Genomic DNA, 23,306 nt, shown 5'->3' with positions numbered 1-23,306 from the left:
TTGGCAAGAGTTGGGGCCCACCACTCAGCATGAAATCTAGATATTTTGACTAAAAGTACCTGAATTTGTTTTTGAGTTGGGGTAGCTGAGCAACTGTCCTAAAGTGAATGGAGAGACTGCATCACAGCTGCAGACACTCCTGAAATAATTTGCCTAGACAACAATAGGTATTTTGTGTTTTTTTTTTTTGGAAATCTTTGCACTAGTGTTAATTTTTGTGTGACAAGTCTTCTGATACTAACTTTGACAACTGAATCCAGGGCCTCTCATTGAGCTTTAAAATGATCTTTTGTTCTTAAAGTTTAATTTTCCCTAAAAAAGAATGAAACCTAATAAACAAATAATTTCATCTGAGTTCCATTTGAGGCCTTGTCTTCTCAAACATTGCCAGCTTGTTTTGGCTTTCTTTTAAGGCTTTTATCAAACCACAAATTAGGTTTTAGCTAGAGAAGTTTCAAACCATCTCCAGTCTGTTGGTATGAAATAATAGGAAAATCTGTCCAAAAATAATTTGAGTGAAAAATTTGAAATTATGGAGCGCCCAAAAGATTCTAGTGGATTTAGATGCAAAGTGTGCCTCAGCTTCTCTTCTCCTGGCCCACCATTGTCTCCTTATACTTATTATAGGTGATCTAATAAGGAAAACCCTACTTGGGGCTTCTAACACACCCTAGGAGTTGGTTAGATCAAGTTGTCTAGAGCTTAGGTGCACTTAAGGTGCATTTTGAGGGATAAGGTGTAATTAGGTGAAATTTTCCAGGCAGAACAAAGGCTTGGAAACAGTAAATAGTGTGGAAATAGTATGGAAAGAACCACAGGGGGAGGGGTTTCGATATTGATGATGTATAGTGTACAGGGTGGGAAGTGGAAGGATAAGAAACTAGAGAAGTTTGCAGGGGCCAGGTCATGTTGAGTCTTGCAAGGCATGAAGGGTAAAATGGGACAGGGGACCAGGAAGACTCAGTGATGAAACCGAGGTTTTATACTTGAGCTCCTGGGTAAATGAGTGGGCCCAAGTTATAAGCCAGAAAAAATCTGGGAAAATGAATTAGATTTTCTCATTGATTGGTTTCAGGTTTGTCAATTTTCCCTATGTTTAAATATGCTCAAAACTTGGAATTTTCTTAGAAGAAGTCCTGCTTTGGAACATGAAGAGACTCCATTTTTGAAGCCATGCAGGATGTGGACAAACCAGTGAGGCCCCAGAAAAATGGTACCCTTGGCTGAAGCCACATCCTTATTAAATAAGATTAGGCCCAGATTAGGCTTAGAGCAGGGGTACTAAATTGATTGTCCACAGGCCAAGTCTCATAATTTGAGGATGACTCTCCAGTGTTTAAAATTAGAATTAAGTGCTTTTGTTCAAGGCACACAGTCTTCAGCTCTTCACAGTACTTGGCCCTGGATCTTGTTTTACACATGCTCACTTCATACTTTACATGCTTTGCCCTGCTCCCCAGTGCTTTTGGATTTTCAATCCCTGTCTTAGAATGAAAAGTGAAGGCAAGATCTTGCCAGAACCTCAATATCTATAACTGATAGATTAGTCCAGGCAACATAACTTCTAGTGGCTTGCACTCGGGAGGTATTAGGAAGAATTAGGTTACCAGAACAACTAGAAATGGAAAGAAAATTATCTGTAGCCAGATTGGCAGGTGCTTTTTCTTTCTCAGGAAGGCAGAAGCCAGAGAAAGACATACCATACTTTTAAGTAAGTGCTCTTGGGCTACTAGCCTTGCCCCAAATTCCAATTTTATGTCTAGATGGTCACAGAATGTGTAGTCTGTATTGAGGTGCTAGAGAGTATCCACGACTTTCTATTTTAAAAGGGGCAATTGAATTGTAATTGAATTTTTAAAATACTAAGATTTCAGCAGGATCTTTTTTCAGAAGTAAAATAGAATACCCTGTAAGTTTTTTTTGAGGGCAAATTCTTGAACCTTGGATAGAATTACTGATTTTCCTTGGTGATGGAGGAGATATTTTGTCTGCTCAGATCTATGCTGTGCCAGAGAGGCTGACCTTAGGCATGGGGATGATAAAGCAGGGAGGCTTAGCTCTAAGGCTAACATGTGAAAGCAGCTTCTCAGAAAACACACTTTTGCCCTTATCCCTTCGTGGCAGCACTCTTTCCAAGACACTTACCTTAATAGTGTTTGCCAGGAGAGCCACAGCTCCTTTTGTTAATTGCCCTTTGTTTACCTGTTTACGATTCTGGATACAAGGTCTGTTCTAGTTGAGTCAATTAAAAAACATGCATAAGGATTCTCATCGTTGGTGTTATTACCTCACAAGATTCTTATTTTCTTCCTCTAACTCCAGTTACTTATCGTAGTAGCTTTGTGTTGTCTCCTTATTTTAGCAGGAAGGGTGGCACCCAGTGGCAGTGCAGGAGCAGTGACAGCTTGTGCATTGCTGCTACCATCTCACTCCCACCCCTGGGTAATTCTTCTAGCTATGTGTATTGAGCACAGCTTTGGAGTGCACGCACACACACACATACTCATATGCTAGAAACTGTACACACATATGTGTACTCTTGCCTTGGTTCAAGTCTACACATTCTTTAGGTGGGACTTATAGTCTTAGCATGAGTCTTTCTACAGAAAAAACAGATTGTTCTTGGCCCATGAATATTGGGGCTAATATTTTAATACCAGAACTGATTCTTCCTCTTCTTTCAACTTCTTTTGAAAGTAGTTAAAACCTTAAAGGACAGATTTTCCTATGTACACATTTCAAAATGGGCCATTTCTGGCCAAGTTCAAACTTGCCACTATGTTTCTATACCACTGAGAAGGCAGGATGAAACCTCTCATATCTAGGTGTGTCACAGCTTTTCCATGGCACTGAGTAAAGACATGAGCCTGAAGTGAGTTTTTATCAGTAAGTTAAATAATTTCATAAATGGCATTGACAATCATTTAATTTTTGAGTAGAGTTTAATGAGAGACTTAAACATCAAACATTCTAAAAATGTTATGGAATTTGTATGAAGCAAAGAAATTGTACAATCTTGGAAAAGGCTGGTTCCTTAATGCACATGTCAGGTTTCATTCCTCACCTAGGTTTTAGAACATTCATGCACTATCATTATTATTTACTGCTCTACGTTGAATGCAGAAAGGCCTCCCCTTTATTATGCTGCTTACGCCGATGCTGAAAGTCATATCCTTAAGTTTTGTCCCCATGAGATTCACCCAACTGCTCATGTAACACCTGTTTGGGCTAGTACTCCATTCCCCAGGTCCAGAAATAGTACCACTGGCAAACGTCCCTTCCTCTCTGCCTTCTTACCACCACCAGCACCCCCCCCCCCACTGCGCCCACACACACCAATACCTCAGTACTCCTGAGAACATAAGAAATGCCAATCTAGCCTGGCCAACTAGGACTTTCATCACCAGGTTATCCCAAAGTAGGTTCAATTAACAGTGAAGTTACCTTAATATGGAAAATACAATTTCTTCTGTGTATTAGTTTGCTGGGGCTGCTGTAACATAGAACTACAAATATGGTGGCTTAAAACAACAGAAACATATTTCCTGGAGGCCAGAACTCCAAGATCAAGGTTGTTTCCTTCTGAGAATGTGAGGAAAAATCTGTACCATGCCTCTCCCTTAGCTTCTGCTGGTTTGTTGCAATCCTTGACATTCCTTGGCTTGTAGAGGCATCACCCCGATCTCTACTCTCATCTTCGCTTGACGTTCTCTCTGTATGCATCTTTGTCTGTAGATTTCCCTCTTTTATAGGTAGACCAGTCATACTGAATTAGGGCCACCCTAATGACCTTATTTTAACTTGATTACCTCTGTAAAGATGTATCTCGAAATGAGGTCTTATTCTGAGGTTCTAGGTATTAAGATTTAAATATATGAATTTTTAGAAGGTATAATTCAACTTATAACACAATGCTACCAAAATATACTCATATGGTTGTCCTTTGGCTAATTTATGACACCTCAGAGGTAGCAGCCCACTTTCCCCCTTTCTGGGGCTCCTACCGTTGTATCGTCTCCTAAGGCTTTACAGATCCCTGAACTCCTATATTTGGCCTGCCTTTCTCTAACAATCCTGTTGCACTCCATGTCCTGAAAGAAGAGATAATTTTCTAGTTCTCTTCTTGGTAGGACACTGTCTTTTTCCTTCTCATTTCACCATTTTCCACTTTTCTATAACTTGGCCGAACCAAGTACATTTCCAGCCTTCCCAAGAAGCTCCCTTTCCAAACATATTATGGTCACCCTCTTCCTATCCCCATGGTGCTTCTCCAGTTAGGCTTTGTTCTCTTATAGAAGCAAGTCCTGTCTTGGACATCAATTCCTTGATAATGTGAAACCTGAGGGCAATGGTGTTGTTTAGAATGTTTGATTTGTTGGGGGAAAGAGAAGAGGAATTTTTTCTTGGGAGAAGGGTTCTGTAACAAACTGACCACCAGTTGTAGCCACACTGACCAAATGTCCCAGTTTCTTTAAGTAGTGTTTCCCCAAATATGTAAGGAGATATTTCTGCCCTCAAAAAAAAATCATTTCTATCCACAGTCCTCCAGTAAGTTATAAAGACTAAGAAATTATGTAAATGGCATATGTAGTCTCTTCTGATGAAGTTAGATAATATGTTAATTAAAGACTCTGACAAGTCCAGTAGAATAGAAACTGTTTTAATGTTTTTTCTATAATTCTCTTTTGAAAACTTTCAAAAAATTGTGTAGTCAACACTTATACCTACCAAGTAGATTCCGCAGTTAAAGTTTTTGCTCTATATGCTTCAGTCCATTGTATCCATCTATCCATCCTTTTCTCCATCTAGCAATTCCTCTTGTTTTTTGATGCATTTCAAAGTAAGTCAGACATCAGGACCTTTTGCCCCTAATTACATTAGCACACCTACCCTTCACAGCTTTGTTTAAATCAGCATTTCATTGTCATACCTGATTATAAAAATAACATTTTTTAAATTAACACCTATTGATGCCACCCAAATTTCATGCTCCAGAGGGCAGACTTCAGACTGGATGCTTCGGAGTTATCAAGACACTACCTATGTAATGAAATCTCAGCTTACTTAAAACCGTGTCCTGTCTCATTTAGATTAATTACAAAATGGAAGGGGCTTAATTTAATCACCCAGTTTTACAGATGGAGAAAGTGAGATCCAGAAAGGTGAGGACTCTTGCCCAAGGTTATACAACCAAGCAGTGGTCCATTAGGCATAGAGCTTTTTCTATGGAATGGCAGTGTTCTGCCTTGTCTTTGAACCAGGCAGTGTTTCCTGTTCACTCTGATTCTTGTACACTGCTGACTGCCTTGGTCTTTGATTTACAGGAGTGTTTCAGGAACAAAGTAAAGCTCCTGGGCCAGGCTATGCAGTAGCCTGAAGAAAAAAGACAGAAGGAGGGACTAGCTTTGGCATCACAAAATGACTCCTTTTTATCTTCACTTCTTCTAGTTACTTATGTCTCACCCTACCCAGATTTCTTTTTCTTGGCACACCTACATTTTATTCTCTTTCTAGAATTCCTAATTTATCATTTCACTTTTGGTAAACAGAGATGTTTAAATGGAGAAGTATTCAAAGTATTCTACAGCATGCCTCTGACCTTCGGGCTATTTATAACACCCAGCTCTTTCATAGACTAGGATCTAGGAAGCAGGTGAGCTAAAGAGAGCAAGGTATCTCTCCAATTTTATTTTCTACCTTAAAGATGTTTGTGATCTTAAAAATCGTGTTGGTAATCCATAGGAAGGCTACTATCATGGCAAAGAGATATTTCATCGTCACGCCACAGTCAAGGAAACTATCATGGCACCATATTATTGTCTTTTATACTTAGACAACAGTATTCTTAAGAGTGTCTTTTTATTTATTTATACAGATTCTATCAAATTCCTAAAAAGATTTGAGGCAAGCAAATTAAAAGTTTAGTTTTATGTAACAGTTTTTAAAATGAAGACTATCACACACAACTTGAGAAAAATAAAGCTGTAATTTCTAGGTTTGTATCCTTTGTTTCATGGGAGACCATGTTGAGGTAAAACAAAAGCAAATTTTGTATACCATGATTACAATACACAAAAGGCATCCCACTCCTTTTAAACAACAAAGGGTAAAGCCAAAACTTGGATATGAAGCAAGACTTATGATTGGTGACATTTTTGGAAAATGCAATCATTTGCATATAAAGGTAGGATAAAGAAACAAATTTGTGATTTTAGACATATTCTGAAAGGCCTCGGATGGCAATCTCATTCTAGTATTTTAAAGCAGCCACATCTGGAGAAAGGTTGCTATGGCAACTCGTGAAAACTTAATGTTTTTTATCCCTTTCAAGAGCATAAATAGTCTCACACACAGCCTGAGGTTTTGTTCAGTAAAGGTCTCCTTTATGTTAGAAGCTACTGCCTTTTATTTTTGTGCTATATATTTCAACCACCTTAGAGAATACAGAGAAAAGGGCTTCCAAGAAGGCATTGTGTCTATCTTTTTCATATTCGGAGGCAAGATGTGAATAACGTAATTCTAGACTTTGCTCCTCAATGATCAAAATGATGGTACATATTCATATGTTTGGGGTATGTCCTGTGTTGTTTTGGTTTCCCAAAAAGTTGTAATTCATGCATTCTCAGGGAAGAGGAGTCAGTCTCTGCTCAAGAAGGAAAACTGGTTGGCCAAAGCACCTCTTAATAAGTAGTTCAGTGGAACTGTTTTAGAGGGCATAGCATTGCTCCAAATGCTTTCAGGTCTTCTTGTAATGATATGTCCTCGGAGTTTTGAAGCATTGACAGGCTCTAGGTGGTTTTATCAATATATTTTTTCCAAGAAAGTTAAGAAATATTATAATTTTTAAACTCATCATGCTTTTAGAATTTTTTTAACAACCTAGGTCAGTGTATGTTATAGGATGTAATGTAAGTTATGAAAAAAACATAGGACACAGAACAACAGGGGTTTTGCCCTAACTCTCCCATCGTTAGCTGTATAATACTGAGCAAGCCTTTGAATCTCTTTGAGCTTCCATTTCCTAATATGAAAAATAGGAATAACAGTGCTAGTTTCACAGGGATATTGTTAAGAATTGCATATTGGAAACTATAGTGCTGTACAAATGTAAGGTAGTTATGATTATTGGTTGGTTGTCTTTCTTTGCAGCTCTTTCTCTTAAAAAAAGTCAAGGGTATCCTTTATCAAAGTAAATCAATTTCACTATGTGTAAATATTTTAGTTAAATATATTATGTTTATATGGACACCATTGCAGCCATTTATTTTTTGTCTACTAAGTAATTAAATATTATCTTTGTTTAAGGGTATTAAATGAATCCATTCAACAAACAAGTAAGTACCAACTATGTATTAGCATTGAGGAGACACAGAATAATTTAATTCTTATTATTCAGAAAATAAGGTTTCTGAGTTTCCAGGCCATAGCATAAGCTGTTTAGGCAGTGCCCTGTGCAAGGGTGCCAGGTCAATGCAATGAAAGGGAGTATAGTCCAGCCCACACTCTGCCAACCAAGCTGTTTACACTGAGGTGGGTTGCATTTCTCTGAAGGAAGGATGTCTTTTTAAAATTTACCTGCCAGCAATATTGTAATAAATGTATGGGGTAGAGAGGTACTAGATTTATTGGTGCAAGTTATATAGATCTCTAATCACTATGTTGTACACCCCAAACTAAAATATTGTATCTGAACTCTAACTGAAAAATTAAAAATATTATAAAAAAATTTTACCTGCCAAGAGTGTGTACCTTCTTGTAATTTACAGAGAGGCATGAAATGTGCTAGCAGCAGCCCTGATGCTTGTATGCTCTGCAATTTTCAATAGAAGGCTTTCAGTATTTCACTGTTTAGTATGAGGAAGGCTGCCGGGCATGCTTCTTATCTGGAGTCAGACTGCCTGGATTCAAATACTGACTCTGCCACTCGTTAGCTGTGTGAATTTGGGCACATGACACGGCCTCTCTGTGCTTCACTTTCAACATCTAACCACTTCATAGAGTAGTTGGGAGGATAAATGAATTCTTATATGAAAAACACTTAGACTAGAAACTGAAACACAGTGTTCAAAATGTTAGCTGTCTTTAGTGATATCTTAACTCTGAGTTGAAACTTCAAAAATTAACATCCGAATTCTACCTACAAATACCACTTTCCTTTAATGAATTAAATTGTACATTGAGGATATTTTTTCTTTCTACTCCAGGCTTTTTTTTCTTTGCATGTATTTGTGTTAAATAACTAAAAAGCATTCTCTTTAAAGACATCAAAGAATTCTAGTTATTTAATTAGAAAGTCACTTGATCGTTTCTAGAATTTCCTCATAAAACTATTACTTTATCAGAAGTGACCAGAAGGTGATGAGGGCTATTTGTGTATTTTTGGCTTTTTTTCCTTCTTAGAGGAATGACTATTTGTTTACCAGAGTCATGAGGTTAGAGATGCTTTGAGGTGTAGTGAATATCGTTGTCAATTTTAGTTAACATGATTCTTTTTAAAAAAAATGGGACAAAATCCTTAGAGAGTATCAAAGTATAGATGCTTCTCAGTATTTTCAAGACAATTAACTTTGCATTTTAAAATGTTTGAAATATTTTGTTAAAAATCTGATTTTGATATGAAGGACATGAGACAGAATGCTAAATCAAAGAATGAGGCAGATGGTGATTTTGATTTTTCCCTTCTCTCCAAATCCTCACTCCTACACTGCTCTTATGACAACTTGAATAGGCCCCTGGATTACCTGTGCTGTATACTTTCCAGTATTCTACAGCATCCAACTCTTGGGCCATTTTCCATGGCACAAAACTGGAAGCATAGAAGGCTAATAATGCTACACACCACTGATTTCCAATATTTAAAATAATTTGGGTGTCTAATCCCAACTGAGTTATCCAAATAATTGAGATAGCCATCACTTTAATGAAATCTTTTCCAAGTAAACTACTTAGGGAGAGAGAAGCAATATTTTTATAATTTCATGGCATTAGGCATTAGTCTACCATTATTGCTGTGTGCCATGCTATGGTTATTCATCCAAAGAAGACTCCCTAAGCCAAAACTCTGTGGACCTCGCACTATTTGGAAGCAACATATAAGAGAATCTCATTGTAAACTTGTCAGGGGTACATAGGAGCTTCTTCTGAAAGTGGCAAATTATAATTAATTTGTGAAATATAAATAGATTTTGCATGTTAAACTCAAGTTTAACTAGGTTTTTAAAAGTACAAAGTGATTATAAACTTGGTCCTAAGCTAGTTGCAAAAGTTAAATATCCATTTAAGATAAGAACTGATATTTCAAGATTCTTACATTCAGATAGGGAGCAGAATATTTTAAGGTACTTTGTATCAATCAGTGTATCCAGTTACTTACTGTATTTTTCCTTTTTCCCTTTTGGTACCAGGGTGGTAGCTGAGAGTTCAGGTTTGGGGCTGAACTCTTACCCTACTGTTTACTAATTGTGTAATTTATAGCAAGTCAGTGAATGTATTTAACTCTCCATTTCTTCTTTTTAAAATGAGGGTAATCATATCTCTCAGCATTGTGGTGAAGATCAGAAGTGCTTTGTGTGGAAAGCACTTCATACAGAGCAAAGCAAGTGCTCAGTGCTTTCTGATGGTGGCTGTTATTGTCAGGAAATGATTGCTTAAGTGTTTAAACAGTGACAATTACATTGTCTAGTGTTTTAGGGCAAACTAATTTCTGCTACTTTGTGATTTTTTCACAATAATATTGCATTTTAACATTCCTGGACTTCCTAGAGAACACACCATCTCTTATATTTTTGTTCTATTGCAAAATGTATTAAAAGTTCCAAACAACAGACATAGAAATGAACTGTTGGGGCAGCTCTGTATAGTTAATTATTTGCTTATTCATTCTTCAGCCAAACCATTAGTTCTTTCACCAGTAATCACTAAGGAATCTTGAGAGCTATTTCTTAACTATGTTAATCATCTCCTGACCAGACTCCAATTCCTCAGGTTCTTGGGTACCCTAAAATCTCCTCCTCCTAAATTGCAGTGACTTTCTTAAGCCATTGATATTTGGGCCAATTCTTTTTCAAATCAGTTTATGTCAGTTGATGTACAACAAGCATTTTGAATAGCCCCCTATGAACATTAGTGAGATGAATTGTGAGGTATTTCCAACATACTCTTGTATTGCTCTATTTAAAGATATTTTTGTAATTTTCTATTTATGGTTTTTTAAGGCACATGAGGTTATAGAACTCTATTCAATGGTTTGATAAGACTCTGGCTTGTTTTAGTAACTGTTTATGTTTAGTATCAGATACTACTGGGTAACTATACTTACTAAAAGACAGTATGTTTTGTAGAATATAAAATGGTAATGTATATGAGTGATGTAGTATTTTGTTCTGAACCCTTTTGTTTAAGCTTCAGCATGCACAACAGGTCTGAATTCTCTGATAATAGCTATGATCATGGCTGCATTTTATTTCATATTTCATTTATTTAACTGATGCTTGATAAGAGAAACAGCATTGAATTGTCTGCAATTTTGAATCTAAATAGAAATATTTTCCCTTTTTTTTTCCTTACAAAGGTAAAATTAGGAAACCAGAATTAAAAATCCAAGCCCTGTATTCCTAAATTAGGGTTGACTGTGGACTTTGAGACTCTTACCCCACTGCCAACTGAAAAGCTCAGGCTCTGCCCTCAAGGACAGAGATCAGAAGATGGATTAACTCAAATAATGAAATGTCAACTCAACCTCTTTTAAAAAATGGGTTTCTTCTTTTAGATTAGTCTATAGGTGGTGAATGAAGCCTTGGATTTTTATTATGGCTTTTACAGTGGGCTCATATCTTATGTTCCATGGAGTCTTATCAAATAAAAGATACAAATGTGTTTTAAAAACACGTTGATCCAAAGAAAGTGAAAAATATCTTTTGAAATGTAATTTCTCCCTGAAGCAAAAATTGAGACATATGATCTACAAAGAGGATGGCTCTGAGGCTCTTTGGAAAGCAGTACTCATAGTGGTTACAAATACTGACACTGGAGCAAAATAGCCTGACTTTACCCGCTGGCTCCTTATGTGACCTTGGACACCTCTCTGTGCTTGTTTCCTCATCTATAAAATGAAAATGTCAATAGTACCTTTTCTCATTGGGTTGCTGTGAGAATTCAGCTTCTCTAATGTGGTGAGCACTATATGAGTATTTTTATAAGAATTCTTTTTTTCACATTAATATGGCTTAAAAGTCCCAGAAGTATTATTTTTTAGGGACAAGATAGAAGCTGTTTTATTTTTCTCTAAGGCATAGTGTCTTGACATTTCCTTAATGTTGTTTGGTGTCATAAAAGCAAATGAGTAAGGTAATTGGAACTGAGCAAATTCAGTTTGTTATTCAGAGCATTGGAATTCTGTTGTCTGAGAAAACGTTTACTAAATTGTAATACAGAGTGCTTTTAATGATGCAGGATTTTAAGACCTTAAAGACCAAAATCTATATCCATGATGTTCTTGTACCAAAAACTACATATATAAACTCTATACCAAGCTTTGTACATTGTTAAAATTCAGTGGGTAAAGTTTGTTGTTTGTAAATTTATCTCAATAAAACTGCTTTTAAATTTTATTATTATTATTATTATTATTATTATTATTATTATTTTAATCTTTGAAAAGGCATACTTTCCTATGCAATGGTTCTGCCTTTGAAAAACTGCTTTTTTTAAAAGCTAAATTTATGGTGGTGAGAATGTAGTAGGCATTCATTAAATATTTTTGACTACATTAATAATTAAGTGGATGAATGAATGGTTAATTCATTCTTCAGAGATGGTCAAATTTATGTCCTTGCTTTTGAAACTTTACATTAATCTCTAAGAGTCCAATTTAACTGTAAACCCTCTTACATACTTTGAAGTCCCAGCAACTTACTTGTTTTTCAGATATACCTTATAAATGAAGTCAGTGGTTACACTTGGTCCTGTGTCTGCTGGGGCTTACATAGTTCTCTTAAGTATGATCTTATGTTTTCATCTGTGTTGTCTGATGTATAACCATGCAATTTAGTCCTAAAAATAAACATTTTGATATAATGACAAAAGTTGTTTTTAAGATTTGAGACATTTACCAAAAATAAACCCTTTTTGTTCTTTCTACAAATATCAGCTGGTTTCCCAGACTTGGAATTTGGTCTTCTGTTGAGAAACCCTAGCCACCTATAAGTTAAATGTAACAGTAGACCATATGGGTGAGCCAACATGGACTTTTCCCATTGACTGTTAGCATGAGGAGTTTATCTGAGTTTCTATAAGGTGTTTGATTCTGATTTCTTATTGTATTTTCTTCCAGGTATGGCAGCAGCCAAACTTCTGCATGATACTGGCCTGAATGTAGTTGTTTTGGAAGCCCGGGACCGTGTAGGAGGCAGGACCTATACCATTAGGGTAAGACATTAAGAATAGGGTGGAGAAATATGAGGCCGAGTTTTTTTCTTTTTCTTGCTGAAAGCCTTGAATTTCATTGGACTCTTTGTAAGAGGGTGAAAATTACTCTGAAACATTTCCCACAGCTTCTATCCCAACTTGTTTCCTTTTCAACTTTTTCTTTTGCCCCTTTTCTCTTTTCACTTCATGACACTTGGTACTTGCCCAGTAAATTATTGCACCAATAAATAGGTATCTGGAATACATCAGTAAATAAAACAAAATACCCTTGTGAAACTTATGTTCTCTTTGGGGTGGGAGGAGCAAGACAATGAACAAACAAGCAAACAACAAAAAGGAGGGCCTTCTCTGGTGTTTCTGACTAATAGGTACCCAATTATGCTTAGACACATTCAGATATAGGGAGATTTTCTACTCACTTCTTGTTCAAAGGTTGGTTCTTAGTCATTGGATGTGAAGCTGATTCAAAACCATATAGAAAACTTGCTATTAAACATGAGAGCAATTTCAAAGGTTTGAATCATGACCAATTATTCCCTGATGCTATCTTTCAAACATCTGGATTAGTAAACCACGTAAGAAATGATTATTTCCTTTCTTGTTTTCTCTCTAGCATTAGGTGCCTAAAAAGTACTAAGTAAAGAGAAATTAGGTGCCTCAAGTAATAAGTGAAGAGAAATTCACCAACAATTCATAGCTTATAAACTCAAGGCATTAAAACACAAGCCATGTTGTGGTACATTGTGAATGACGGGGTTCAGAAGTTTCTTGCCTATACAAAGTTCAATCAATTTTGCTTTAAACTCACTGTTACATTGCATGAATGGAGTTAATAGAATCCAATTTTTCATTGATATACCTCAAGATGTGTCTACAACCTGTTAAATGCCAATCGACTTATTTAGGAACTCTTTTTTATCTTAGGAATAACATCATCACACCTAATTATTTTTATTATTTTTTTCCATGGGAAAACAGAACAAAATGGTTAAATATGTGGACCTTGGAGGATCCTATGTTGGGCCAACCCAGAATCGTATCTTAAGGTTAGCCAAGGACCTGGGATTGGAAACCTACAAAGTGAATGAAATAGAGTATCTTATCCACCACGTAAAGGTAAGCCTGGGCCAGCCTTTGAAGGATTTGAAGGCTACTCTGTGGGTATTTCCACATATGAATTCCAAATTGTTCTCTCAGAGAAACTTTTGCATCCGTGAATGATGCATATGCATATGTATTTTATAAGGGTATTTCAGCCAATCTGAGAATTTTTTCACTGTTATCAAAGTAGAATTAGGTGAGAATTCTAAACCTGTTCGGGAAAGTAATTGATGAAGTAGTATTACCCATTTGGTAAAAGTTTAACAAAACTAATAGAGAAAAACATTTGTGATTCGTTTTCTAAGTACTTTGGGCTCCTTCATGTAGTACAAAAACTTATGTACAGTTTTACAAATACTTCCCTAGACTTCACAGTATAAAAAGTATTTGCAACATGTCCAATGTAATATTTTGAAATTCTATCAAAATGTCAAAATTTTATCAAATTATATCAGCTAAAGTGACTTTTCTTTGGATATTTACAGAAAAGTGGCTCAAGTCCCAAATTCCTTTTTTTTGTGTGAGGAAGCTCCATTGCTCTCCCCAAGATTTTTGTGAGTTTACTGGGTTTCACATTTCCATGATTAGTTGTAGTTTATGGTTCCTGATTCCATAACAGCTATGCTCATTCACATCTTCACACTCTTTTCTTTCTTTTATTCTGTGCCAACCTAGGTTCAAACTCACCTCTTTGTTGTTATTTTCCTCAAACCATCCAGTCAATCAGACTTGACTGGAGTTCTGAGCAGTGGGAGTTAATAGAAACACAAATAGCTTAGAATTGAATAGTGGACATTCTAATTCTAATAAGTCCTTAGACCTGTATGCCCCTGGATATTTCTCACTGGCCGCATTTCTCTGTGGATTCAAGTCTTCCACCACCACCACGTTGCTGATCTTCAGATTTCTTTTACATCTGCCTGATCCTTGTTTTGCCAGAAGCATCGTTGTCAGAAAAGTCACTGATGTTCTCTGACAAGCAGAGTCGCTCCCCCTCCAACCATTCCCCACCCAGTCTCACAGGAGAACTGGCAGAGGTTTTGAGTTTGTCTTTACTCTCTCCCTCACTTGCCTCCATAGGTGGAAGTGAGCAGTATAAAGGCATATTCCTCATTAGTAGAAAGCATCCCATTAGAAGACAGAAGAAGCTAGCAACAGTCAGTTTGATTCACATAACAATTTTGACACAATTATATTATTTGTGAGTGATAATATCAAAAAGGACAAATAACAAACCATACATTATGAATCATTTAATAAAACAGGAAATACACATCTATCTAATTCAAGAAAAAGATTTTCTTAAATCTTATTTCTTTAGATTTTGTTTTATACGCCTTTTCATTTTGCTTCTATATGTGTCTAGGAGACATTTAGAAATGAAAATGTTGCATGGTGATTGTGCAATTTGTTGAACATTAATCAGAAGAGCTTAGTAAACATCCTTCATTGATTCCTTACTTTTAAATGTAAGTCACATTGATTGATCTCGCCATTCTTCCTTGTCCTAACATATAAGACTTACAGGGACTTACTTTTCAGAAAACTGGGATCCCTTTTAGGTTTCTTCAGACAAAGGCGATGACTAGAGATGATACTCACTTTTCTGTCTTTGTGTATGCAGGGTTTCTTGACAGTTAGGAGCTATGTTCAGGATGTTTGTTTTTCTGATACTCTCATGGCTGACATTAAGTTCCTTGTTTAAAAGAGATTGCTCACAATCATCAATTATGAAAATGATGTTGCACAATAATTTTTCAGAGTGATGGCCAAAATATGCTGCTTTCTCAGACTATTTCAAATAATGTATGTGCACCTATGAAAATACAAATAATTAAACAGTATCTTTGACTTGATGCAGGGTAAATACATATGCCAACAGTGCTCTTTGTAAAACTTAAATGTTATTGCTTTTTAATTACTACTAAAGTAAAACATATTTATTGTAAAAATATAAATAGAAAATGTGGGTAAGGAAAAACTAAAAAAAAAAACCCTTCATAATCCTATCTAGGGAAAATCACTCTAAAAGAAATACTTTCTTAGTTCATAGATTTTTCGTATTCCTGCATTGCTATTTTCTGACCTCTAGTGGAAGAAATGAGGAATATCAATGCACTTAAAAATACTGTATAGATATGCATATGCCTACATGTTTCATATACTAATTTGCTCTAATGAATTCTCACTAATGAGACAATTGAAATGCTAATGAGAAAATGAAACAAAGATTTTTTTCGATCTTGATAGAGGTGCTAATTTGACCTCTTCATGGCTATATCCAGTGAAGAGCTGCTTGATAAGTAATGTCAAAAACCTTATAGCTAAGAAATTCTCCCCAAACTAAAACCTTTTTCTCTACTATCAAATCTTCCATGTCTTCTCACACATGTCATTGTTCTCATTTTTAGTCTGTAAAAAGCGTCTCGGATGGTTGTATCCATCTATGGAATTATTGATCAGAACTATGACATTTTATCTCCTATTATGTGCCAAAGAATGTAGTTTGGAAATTTGTCTCCTTTTTCATGTAGGCAGTACTTTTGACATTTAGACATTATTCTCTATTACATATTTTAATAACTTGATTCCAAGTACAAACTATGGTTTATGCAAATATATAGTATATTTGTGTCTCATTTCTTTAGCAGACCTGCATGTATTTCTTAACACTTGAGAGTATCAAGTGTGCTACTTTCCATATCATCAGATCCTGCTATTAGGATCAGCTTGTTCAAGAAATCTGCTTTTTAGATTTTGTTATATGATTGTTGATGGAAGACAGAGTTATGTAGAGTGTTAATAACATAAGGTTAAGGAACTCGGATTTGCTGGTTGGGATTAAAACTGATGACATGAGCTACCCACAAAAGGGGGAGGGTACTGCAGCTCATGATAGGCTAGCTATCCAAATACAGGATGTCTTTCTCAAGAAATGGCTACCCGTATCTCTAGTTCTCTGGTAGTTGTAGGAGAAATGGTCTGACAATAGATGGCTGTGTTTATGCCAGCTCCATAACAGGAAAACCCTGGTGTACTGAGATGTGTATGCCTCTTTACTGTCTGTCTCCCATCTGTTGTAAATGTTTGTATCTACTGAGTGCATTAATTTTTAGTGCTACTGTCTTAAGCTGCTAAAATGTGGTTTTCCGAAACCTCGTTGGTAAGTAAAAGATGTGATACTAAGCTATATTGGAATTTAATTATCAGTGGGAAAAGTTATCACTTCAGCTCAAGTCTGTATAATTTAGGTGTTTTCCTCACTTCTAAAATATTGATACAGCCATTAGTGCTTAAGAATTATTGTTAAGCATCTGCTAAAGTTTTTAATCTGTTTTACAGTCATGCTAATTTCTACTAGTATAGTTTAGAAGACAGCTGTTTAGATGCCTTAAAAGTGACTTGTAAGAATCATTCCCTTTCAAAGACTATCTCATAATCAAAAGAAAAAGATGAAAAATAAAAACTTCTTTAAAAACCTCGTTATATGTTGACTTATGCCTCTGCCTCTTTCATCTAGTATGTGCATGTGTGTTTGCATGTGTACATGTGTGTGGTTGTTTTGTTGTTTGTTTTTTTTTGTTCTTTTGGGTTTTTACTTAAAGAAGTTGGAGAAAATCTGAAGTTTGGTACACTTTAGACCTTTAGCAAATAAAATTTCTCCATCTCAGAAACTTTTATCAGTCTGAAATTTGAAACTAAATTGTAGTCAAAGTAAGCATGAAACTGATTTAGGCCTGAAGTCCTAATCTGTTAAGCATTCAGTAAATGTAAAAATGTAGCATGACTTACTATTAAGAGTTCAACTTCATGCTGATAATAATTTCCAAACTTCAGCTATCTGGAGAAATTGCAAAAAAACATGCTCTGGTATTAGTCTGCTTCCTAGTGGGCAAAATCCAAACTCATTGTCAAAGTTCCTTTTGTGTTGTATGTGGTCAGTCTCAATGCTTCAAGAGGCATCTAAATGAAGAGACGTCTCATATATATTGCCTACTTGTTGCTACTACAATTGCTGTTGCTCAAGAAACCTCACAAAAGAGGCAGCATTTGACACAGCCCCTTAGCTTGTTGAGAACTCCGAAGTGCAGCCGTAAATACAGTACACAAAAAGCACATAAAAGGCAGAGGTTGGTGGAAACTAGATTTCTATTTACAAGACCAGTGAATTTCTTGGAAGAGATCACAGGTGCTAAACTGTCTCTCAGTACTGGGGAACAGCAACAAAATTGGAGCCAAAATATCGAGAAATAAAACATTCAAATTATCACTGTATTTGGCAAACAGAAACTGTCCTGTCATGCAGGACCTCAGCATCTCCAAGATAACAGTAGGCTAGAATATTCAATCTTCTTCAAGCTTTTAATGCCCCCCTTCTCCATGCCTCTACCTTCAACCCTATTAATCCAGGGAATCCTGGATCAAAGTCCAGGGTATACTTGCTTCTCTCATGATGACAAAAGTCTCCAGGGACAGGTTAGACAAACACTTGTTTTTCAACCATGAACAGCTGCCCATTTCACGTAAACTTCGCCCATGCCACACAGAGCTCCTTGGCTCCAAGAGTTTGCCCTAGCCAAGATGAGCTTTATGAACTTTCTCTTCACCCGTTTAATTTCTTATTTGTTTGAAATACAGCTTATCATCATGCGAGATTTTTTTTCCAAAAAAAAATGCAGAGAACTGTAATTTCCTCTTTAGCAAGTGAAACCCATTTGTATAGTGATCATTCTGAAACTTATGTTAAATTATTTTGGAAACAAAAAGTATTCGTTTGTGTCCTTTAGAAAATACAGTTGGATTTTTGGCATGTAATAATTTGCTGAAAATTATACCTTCAATTGTTGGATTTGGAGCAATATTTTGAAATTTGAGCTGAATCTATCCTAGGCCACCAAGGTTTCCATTTGGAACTTAAAAGACGATAAAATCAGTAAACATATCCTCTATGTACAAGCACAAACACGTCTGGATAAATTTAACAGTTTATAGAGTTGTGGGTAACAGAGTTAATATTAAATTATGCTGGAGGTAGAGAGTAGAGAGTATATAGATTTCAGTTATAATGGTGAAATTTGCTAAAAGAAGCAAGCCTATAGTATAAATCTTCTGCAACATTTTACAGCCTCTATGCTGTGTTCTCATGGCCAAGTAGTTCAAAGGAGATGTAATGACAGGGGCCCAGTTCACCAAAGGATGGTGACTAATAAGTGTGACCATGTAAGTCAAAGAGCTTCAGCTGTCTACAATACTGAGGAATTGGCAGGAAGTACAAAATGACCTAAATGTGTTAACCTACCTTGCCACTCCCTCAGCAGTAGCAGACTGCAGAAAGGCTTAGACATGATTCTAAGTCTGTTGATCACAGAGCTCATACTTTTCCCTTGGCCTCTGCTGCAACCAGAAAATAATGATAATGGTAACATTACTCTGGTATGGACATCTAAAACCTACTATGATTTCACACATGGTATTTTATTTGGGCCACATAAATGTAAGTCCCAAATAACTAAAAGTTATTTAGTTGTGAACTAGAAGTTTTATCCCCATTTAACAGATGAGAACATAAAGGCTATAAAGAGATTAATTGCATATGGCAGGAAGTGATGGGGTCAGAGTATAAACCGAGGTCTTCGGGTGCCAAGAATACACAGTAAAGAGCTGAATGTCCCCTGGATGTGAGGCTTTCTGGCATTTCTTTCTGAACCCCAGCAACAGGCTTTCCTGCCTACCTTCCTGCCAAACTTATACTCTCACATCTTAGAAAAAACTAGTTCGAGATCCTCCTTTCCTTAAAATTTTCCACAATTGACTACAGTTATTCACTGGCTCCTTCCTAAGCCCCATATCCTTCTGACTTTCCTCATTACACTTTTTAAAAACTTGTTTGGAAGCAGGAAGAAAAACTGTTCTGTTATTTGTACTTCAAGATTATATACACACATGCACGCCCACATAGTATATTTTCTTTATATTTAACATTCTTGGATTCCTATTTTTATACTTTCATATAAAAAAGTTTTTAGTTATGAATATTTCACAAATATTTTCCAATGTCATTAAAACTTCCTTGTATATATCATTTTAAATGGACATATAATATTCTTGCATAACAGCACTGTATTATAGTGGATATTTTGCTAATCAGTTACTATTAATTAAGTATCTACACTCTATTCAAATCATCCAATATTCATTGAGCATCTAATATAGGTTACTACTGTGCAAGACATTGGACTAAATAATTTAATCTGAGACAATTTGGGGTATAGTTTGTGGGATCGTAGATTCTTTTTTAAATATAAAAGGAAATGAACAAAAAAAAATACAAAAAAATGACTAAATAAAATGAAGCAAAATAAAAAAAGAGATTCCCATGCCACAAATAAATCATGAAAAGACAGCAGCTTCATTAAATTTGATAATTAATGGCAAGGAATATTTAATGTTTCTAATCCTGGGTGCTTAATTCCAGAGCTACACCATTGCCAAAAACAAATGTATTACAAATAAAAACCAACAATTACTAACATTCCAACAGGTTTTTTTAGAGCTTCAAGGTTGGTAAGTACCTGGTTTTTCTTTCAAATTATCCAGGCAACAGTTTTGCCAATGCTGTCACACTTTCTCTACCTTTAAATCATGTGACATCTCTTTTGTGGCCACCTGCATGCTGTCCACTCCAAGCCAATGGCATACAACTTAAAATTTTGTCATAGCAGCACTCCACTTTAAGGGATCATAAAATGATGGCTCAAAATAAAGAACTAAGCAATGGATAAGGTTTAGTGAATTGCTGTTAAACATGAAATACATTTGAATAAAGATTTAAATATAAAGAATTGGAAGAATTATGATTGTAGTACAGAATTTACTACAGGCTGTATTTAAAAAAAAACCTTTATATGGTAAAAATGTATATAATCTATAAAATCAGAAAGTAGGGAAGGTGAGAAGGGAAGAAATATAAGAAAGTGAGTGCTACTGAAATCTTCCTTCATAGCATGGAATCAGTCTATACAAAATTAAACTTGTAGCTATTTAAAAAAAAAACTCAAATCTCAATGATTTTTATGATCTTTTGACTTTATGCCACAGGGCTTTTTCAGAAACTACTATTTCTTAGGGTTTTACAACCCTTGTTTGAAGTTTAGCACTTCCTTCACTTCAGTTTGTGTTTCTTTCATTAAATTCCAGTACATTTATTTCATTAAAAAAGACAAATATAATATGACTTGATTCTCAGACATTTGTATTTCTTTCTTTGCCCTTTCCTCCCTCTTTCCTTTTCTCCTTCCTTACATTTTTGTCCCCATCCTCTCTCTTTCATCATCCATTTGTCCTTTAGTTCATCCACATTAACCATCCACCCATCTTACTATCTTATAGATGCTTATAAAGAGGTTTAGGATATCATGCAACAAATGTTATAGCTATTTTTTAAACCTGGAAGGTGCAGTTTGAAGTAATTTGTTGCCTCCTTTTTTGTATATAGTACTGCTCAAAGTGTTTGTAAAGAGCTCTCATTTTTATTTTTAAAAATGTAATCAGGCACAGACTCTACTTTTGAGAGCTCGTGGTCTATGAGAAGAGTTTAGGCTCAGTGTTTCCAGCAGATCTCTGTGATTCTCACCTGCCTAGGCAGTAGTCTCCTGGGTTACATATCTACTAACAATAACCAAGCTGCTTCCAGCCTGACTTAGTGACTGAGCTTCGACCTTTTGAGTTTAGACAGTCCACATTCCAAAACATCTGTTCAAATGTAGAACCTTTTGTGTGACCTTGGCATCTGTTCAAATGTAGAACCTTTTGTGTGACCTTGGCATGTTATTCATGCTTTTGTGCCTTAATTTCTTCACTTGCAAAAGGATATGTGTACCTGTCCTGCTTAATACTTTGAGCTTTTGAAGAGGAAAGATGATAAGAGAAGATATTGGTTAACATTATTCTCACCAACAGGGCTGTTATGATACATTGAAGATGCTAAAGATGTTTTGATAGGAAGACTAGAGTCTGTTATTTTTCTTTTGAAAACAAACTTTTCTAATAGGCTCTGGGGATTCTTACTACCAAGTAAGAATTTAAATGTCAAGATACCAGATAGGATAAAGCTTTACAAATTCTTTTCAAAAGAGAACCAGGTCAATAAACTTACCCTGAAAATATTTTCATAGGCTCCTTATACATTGAACTATAATTCCTCTCACTTTTAAATCCAGTCTTTCCTTCTTTATTTTTCTCCTGTATTATTAGTAGGTTAGGACATCAGCATTTGGCTGCAACTGAACTCACAAGCCCAAACAAGCAGAGTAAGTAGATAATAGAAAAAATAAATTAAAATATCCATAGGAGGTTATATTACCTTCTAAGTTTCTTTCAGCTCTACTCTGATGTCTTTAGATCCTGCATGTGGGACAGTGGTTATTATTTGGCCCAGTTGAGACCCTGTCCTTAGAGTAACTAAGTGGCAGTGGTGGGAATTTTGTAGAGCTGTGAGGAGACAGTAGATATGTCAGAGTTTACTAACCTCTAAATAACCTAAGGTCAGAGAATCAAAATACATTCATTTCCCCCTTCTTTTTGACATATACATAAAATCTATAAATACTAATTAAAATAGCTTAAAACAGCACTGCCCAATCAAAATATAACGTGCCACATATGTAACTTAAAATCTTCTAGTAGGCATATTGAAACATAAAAAGAAATAGGTGATTAATTATAATTTTAATAATAGATTTTATTTACTCCAATATATCTAAAATTTTATCATTTGAACATATAGTAAATATAAACCATTATTAATAAGATATTTTATGTTCTTTTTGTACTAAGCTTTTGAAATCTGGTATGTATTTTACACTTATAGCACATCTCAGTTTGGACTAACCGCCTACTAAATGCTCAATGACCACATATGGCTAGTGGATACTATCTTGGACAGTATAGGCCTAAAAGGTTAAGAGTTTCCATGTATTTTTAAAAATTTTTCTAATCTATCTTTAAGTTTTAAAAACATATGCCTAGATCCTACAACATAAATTCTACATTACTGCACAGATTAATTCACTTATTCTGGTATTTTCTAAATGGCTGGCATCACAGAGAACTTGGAAAGAAACAAAGAGAGAAATTCCTTATATGCGCGTTGCTTTATAAACAAACATGCTTTGAATCACTTTTTAAAAACTCTCCTAGGTGCATGAGGTGATGCCATGTCCTTGAGATTTTCATGCATGAGGCAGTGAGCAAGTTGGAACTAAATGAGTTAGATGTGGTCAGAGATGCCACCATAGAGAATGCTTTGAACACTTCTTAAAACCTTGACGGGCATCACTAAATAAATTTAATGGAATAACTTTATGTATAGTCATTATTTTAATAAAGTTGTTAAATTGTCCCTGACTATGACTAACTCAGGAGAAACTATAGAAACTGGCCCAAAGTGCTATAAATTATTATTGTCATAAAATATAGTTCTGGAAGAGTCTCACGGTAATGAGTTGTAGAGAAAATAAGCTTGCAGTTCAGTAGAAGAAGTTTATTTATTTATTTCATGATTTTAGCACACATGCTCTGTGCAAAACTCTGAGTAAAAGGGCTGCAGAATGATCTGGAGCCTTTTACTGCTGACATTTACTCTTTCCCCCTTTTTCAGCTGGCAAATGTTAAGGACAGCTGTTACAGACAGCATCTAGTCATATACAAACCAAGAAAAAATCAAAGTTTATAATAAACCTACAGTTTAGACTCTCATATTGAACGAAACACACATGTGC

At 35.6% G+C, this 23,306-nt stretch overlaps 1 protein-coding gene across 1 annotated transcript in view; it reads left to right on the top strand.

The window, feature by feature from the left end:
- The window catches only part of MAOB (monoamine oxidase B), a 110,436-nt gene that overhangs the window by 23,804 nt on the left and 63,326 nt on the right, over positions 1 to 23,306 (top strand). Inside the window, exons 2-3 of the mRNA XM_016137061.2 lie at positions 12,332 to 12,426; positions 13,405 to 13,542. Coding sequence (XP_015992547.1) covers positions 12,332 to 12,426; positions 13,405 to 13,542 — 233 coding nt within the window. The remainder of the gene's footprint in view (positions 1 to 12,331; positions 12,427 to 13,404; positions 13,543 to 23,306) is intronic.

Source organism: Rousettus aegyptiacus, unplaced genomic scaffold, assembly GCF_014176215.1.
Source record: "Rousettus aegyptiacus isolate mRouAeg1 unplaced genomic scaffold, mRouAeg1.p scaffold_m13_p_9, whole genome shotgun sequence".
In the NCBI taxonomy this organism is placed as follows: Eukaryota; Metazoa; Chordata; class Mammalia; order Chiroptera; family Pteropodidae; genus Rousettus; species Rousettus aegyptiacus.
Note: the sequence above shows the minus strand (reverse complement) of the source record. Positions and strands in the feature narration are given on the sequence as shown.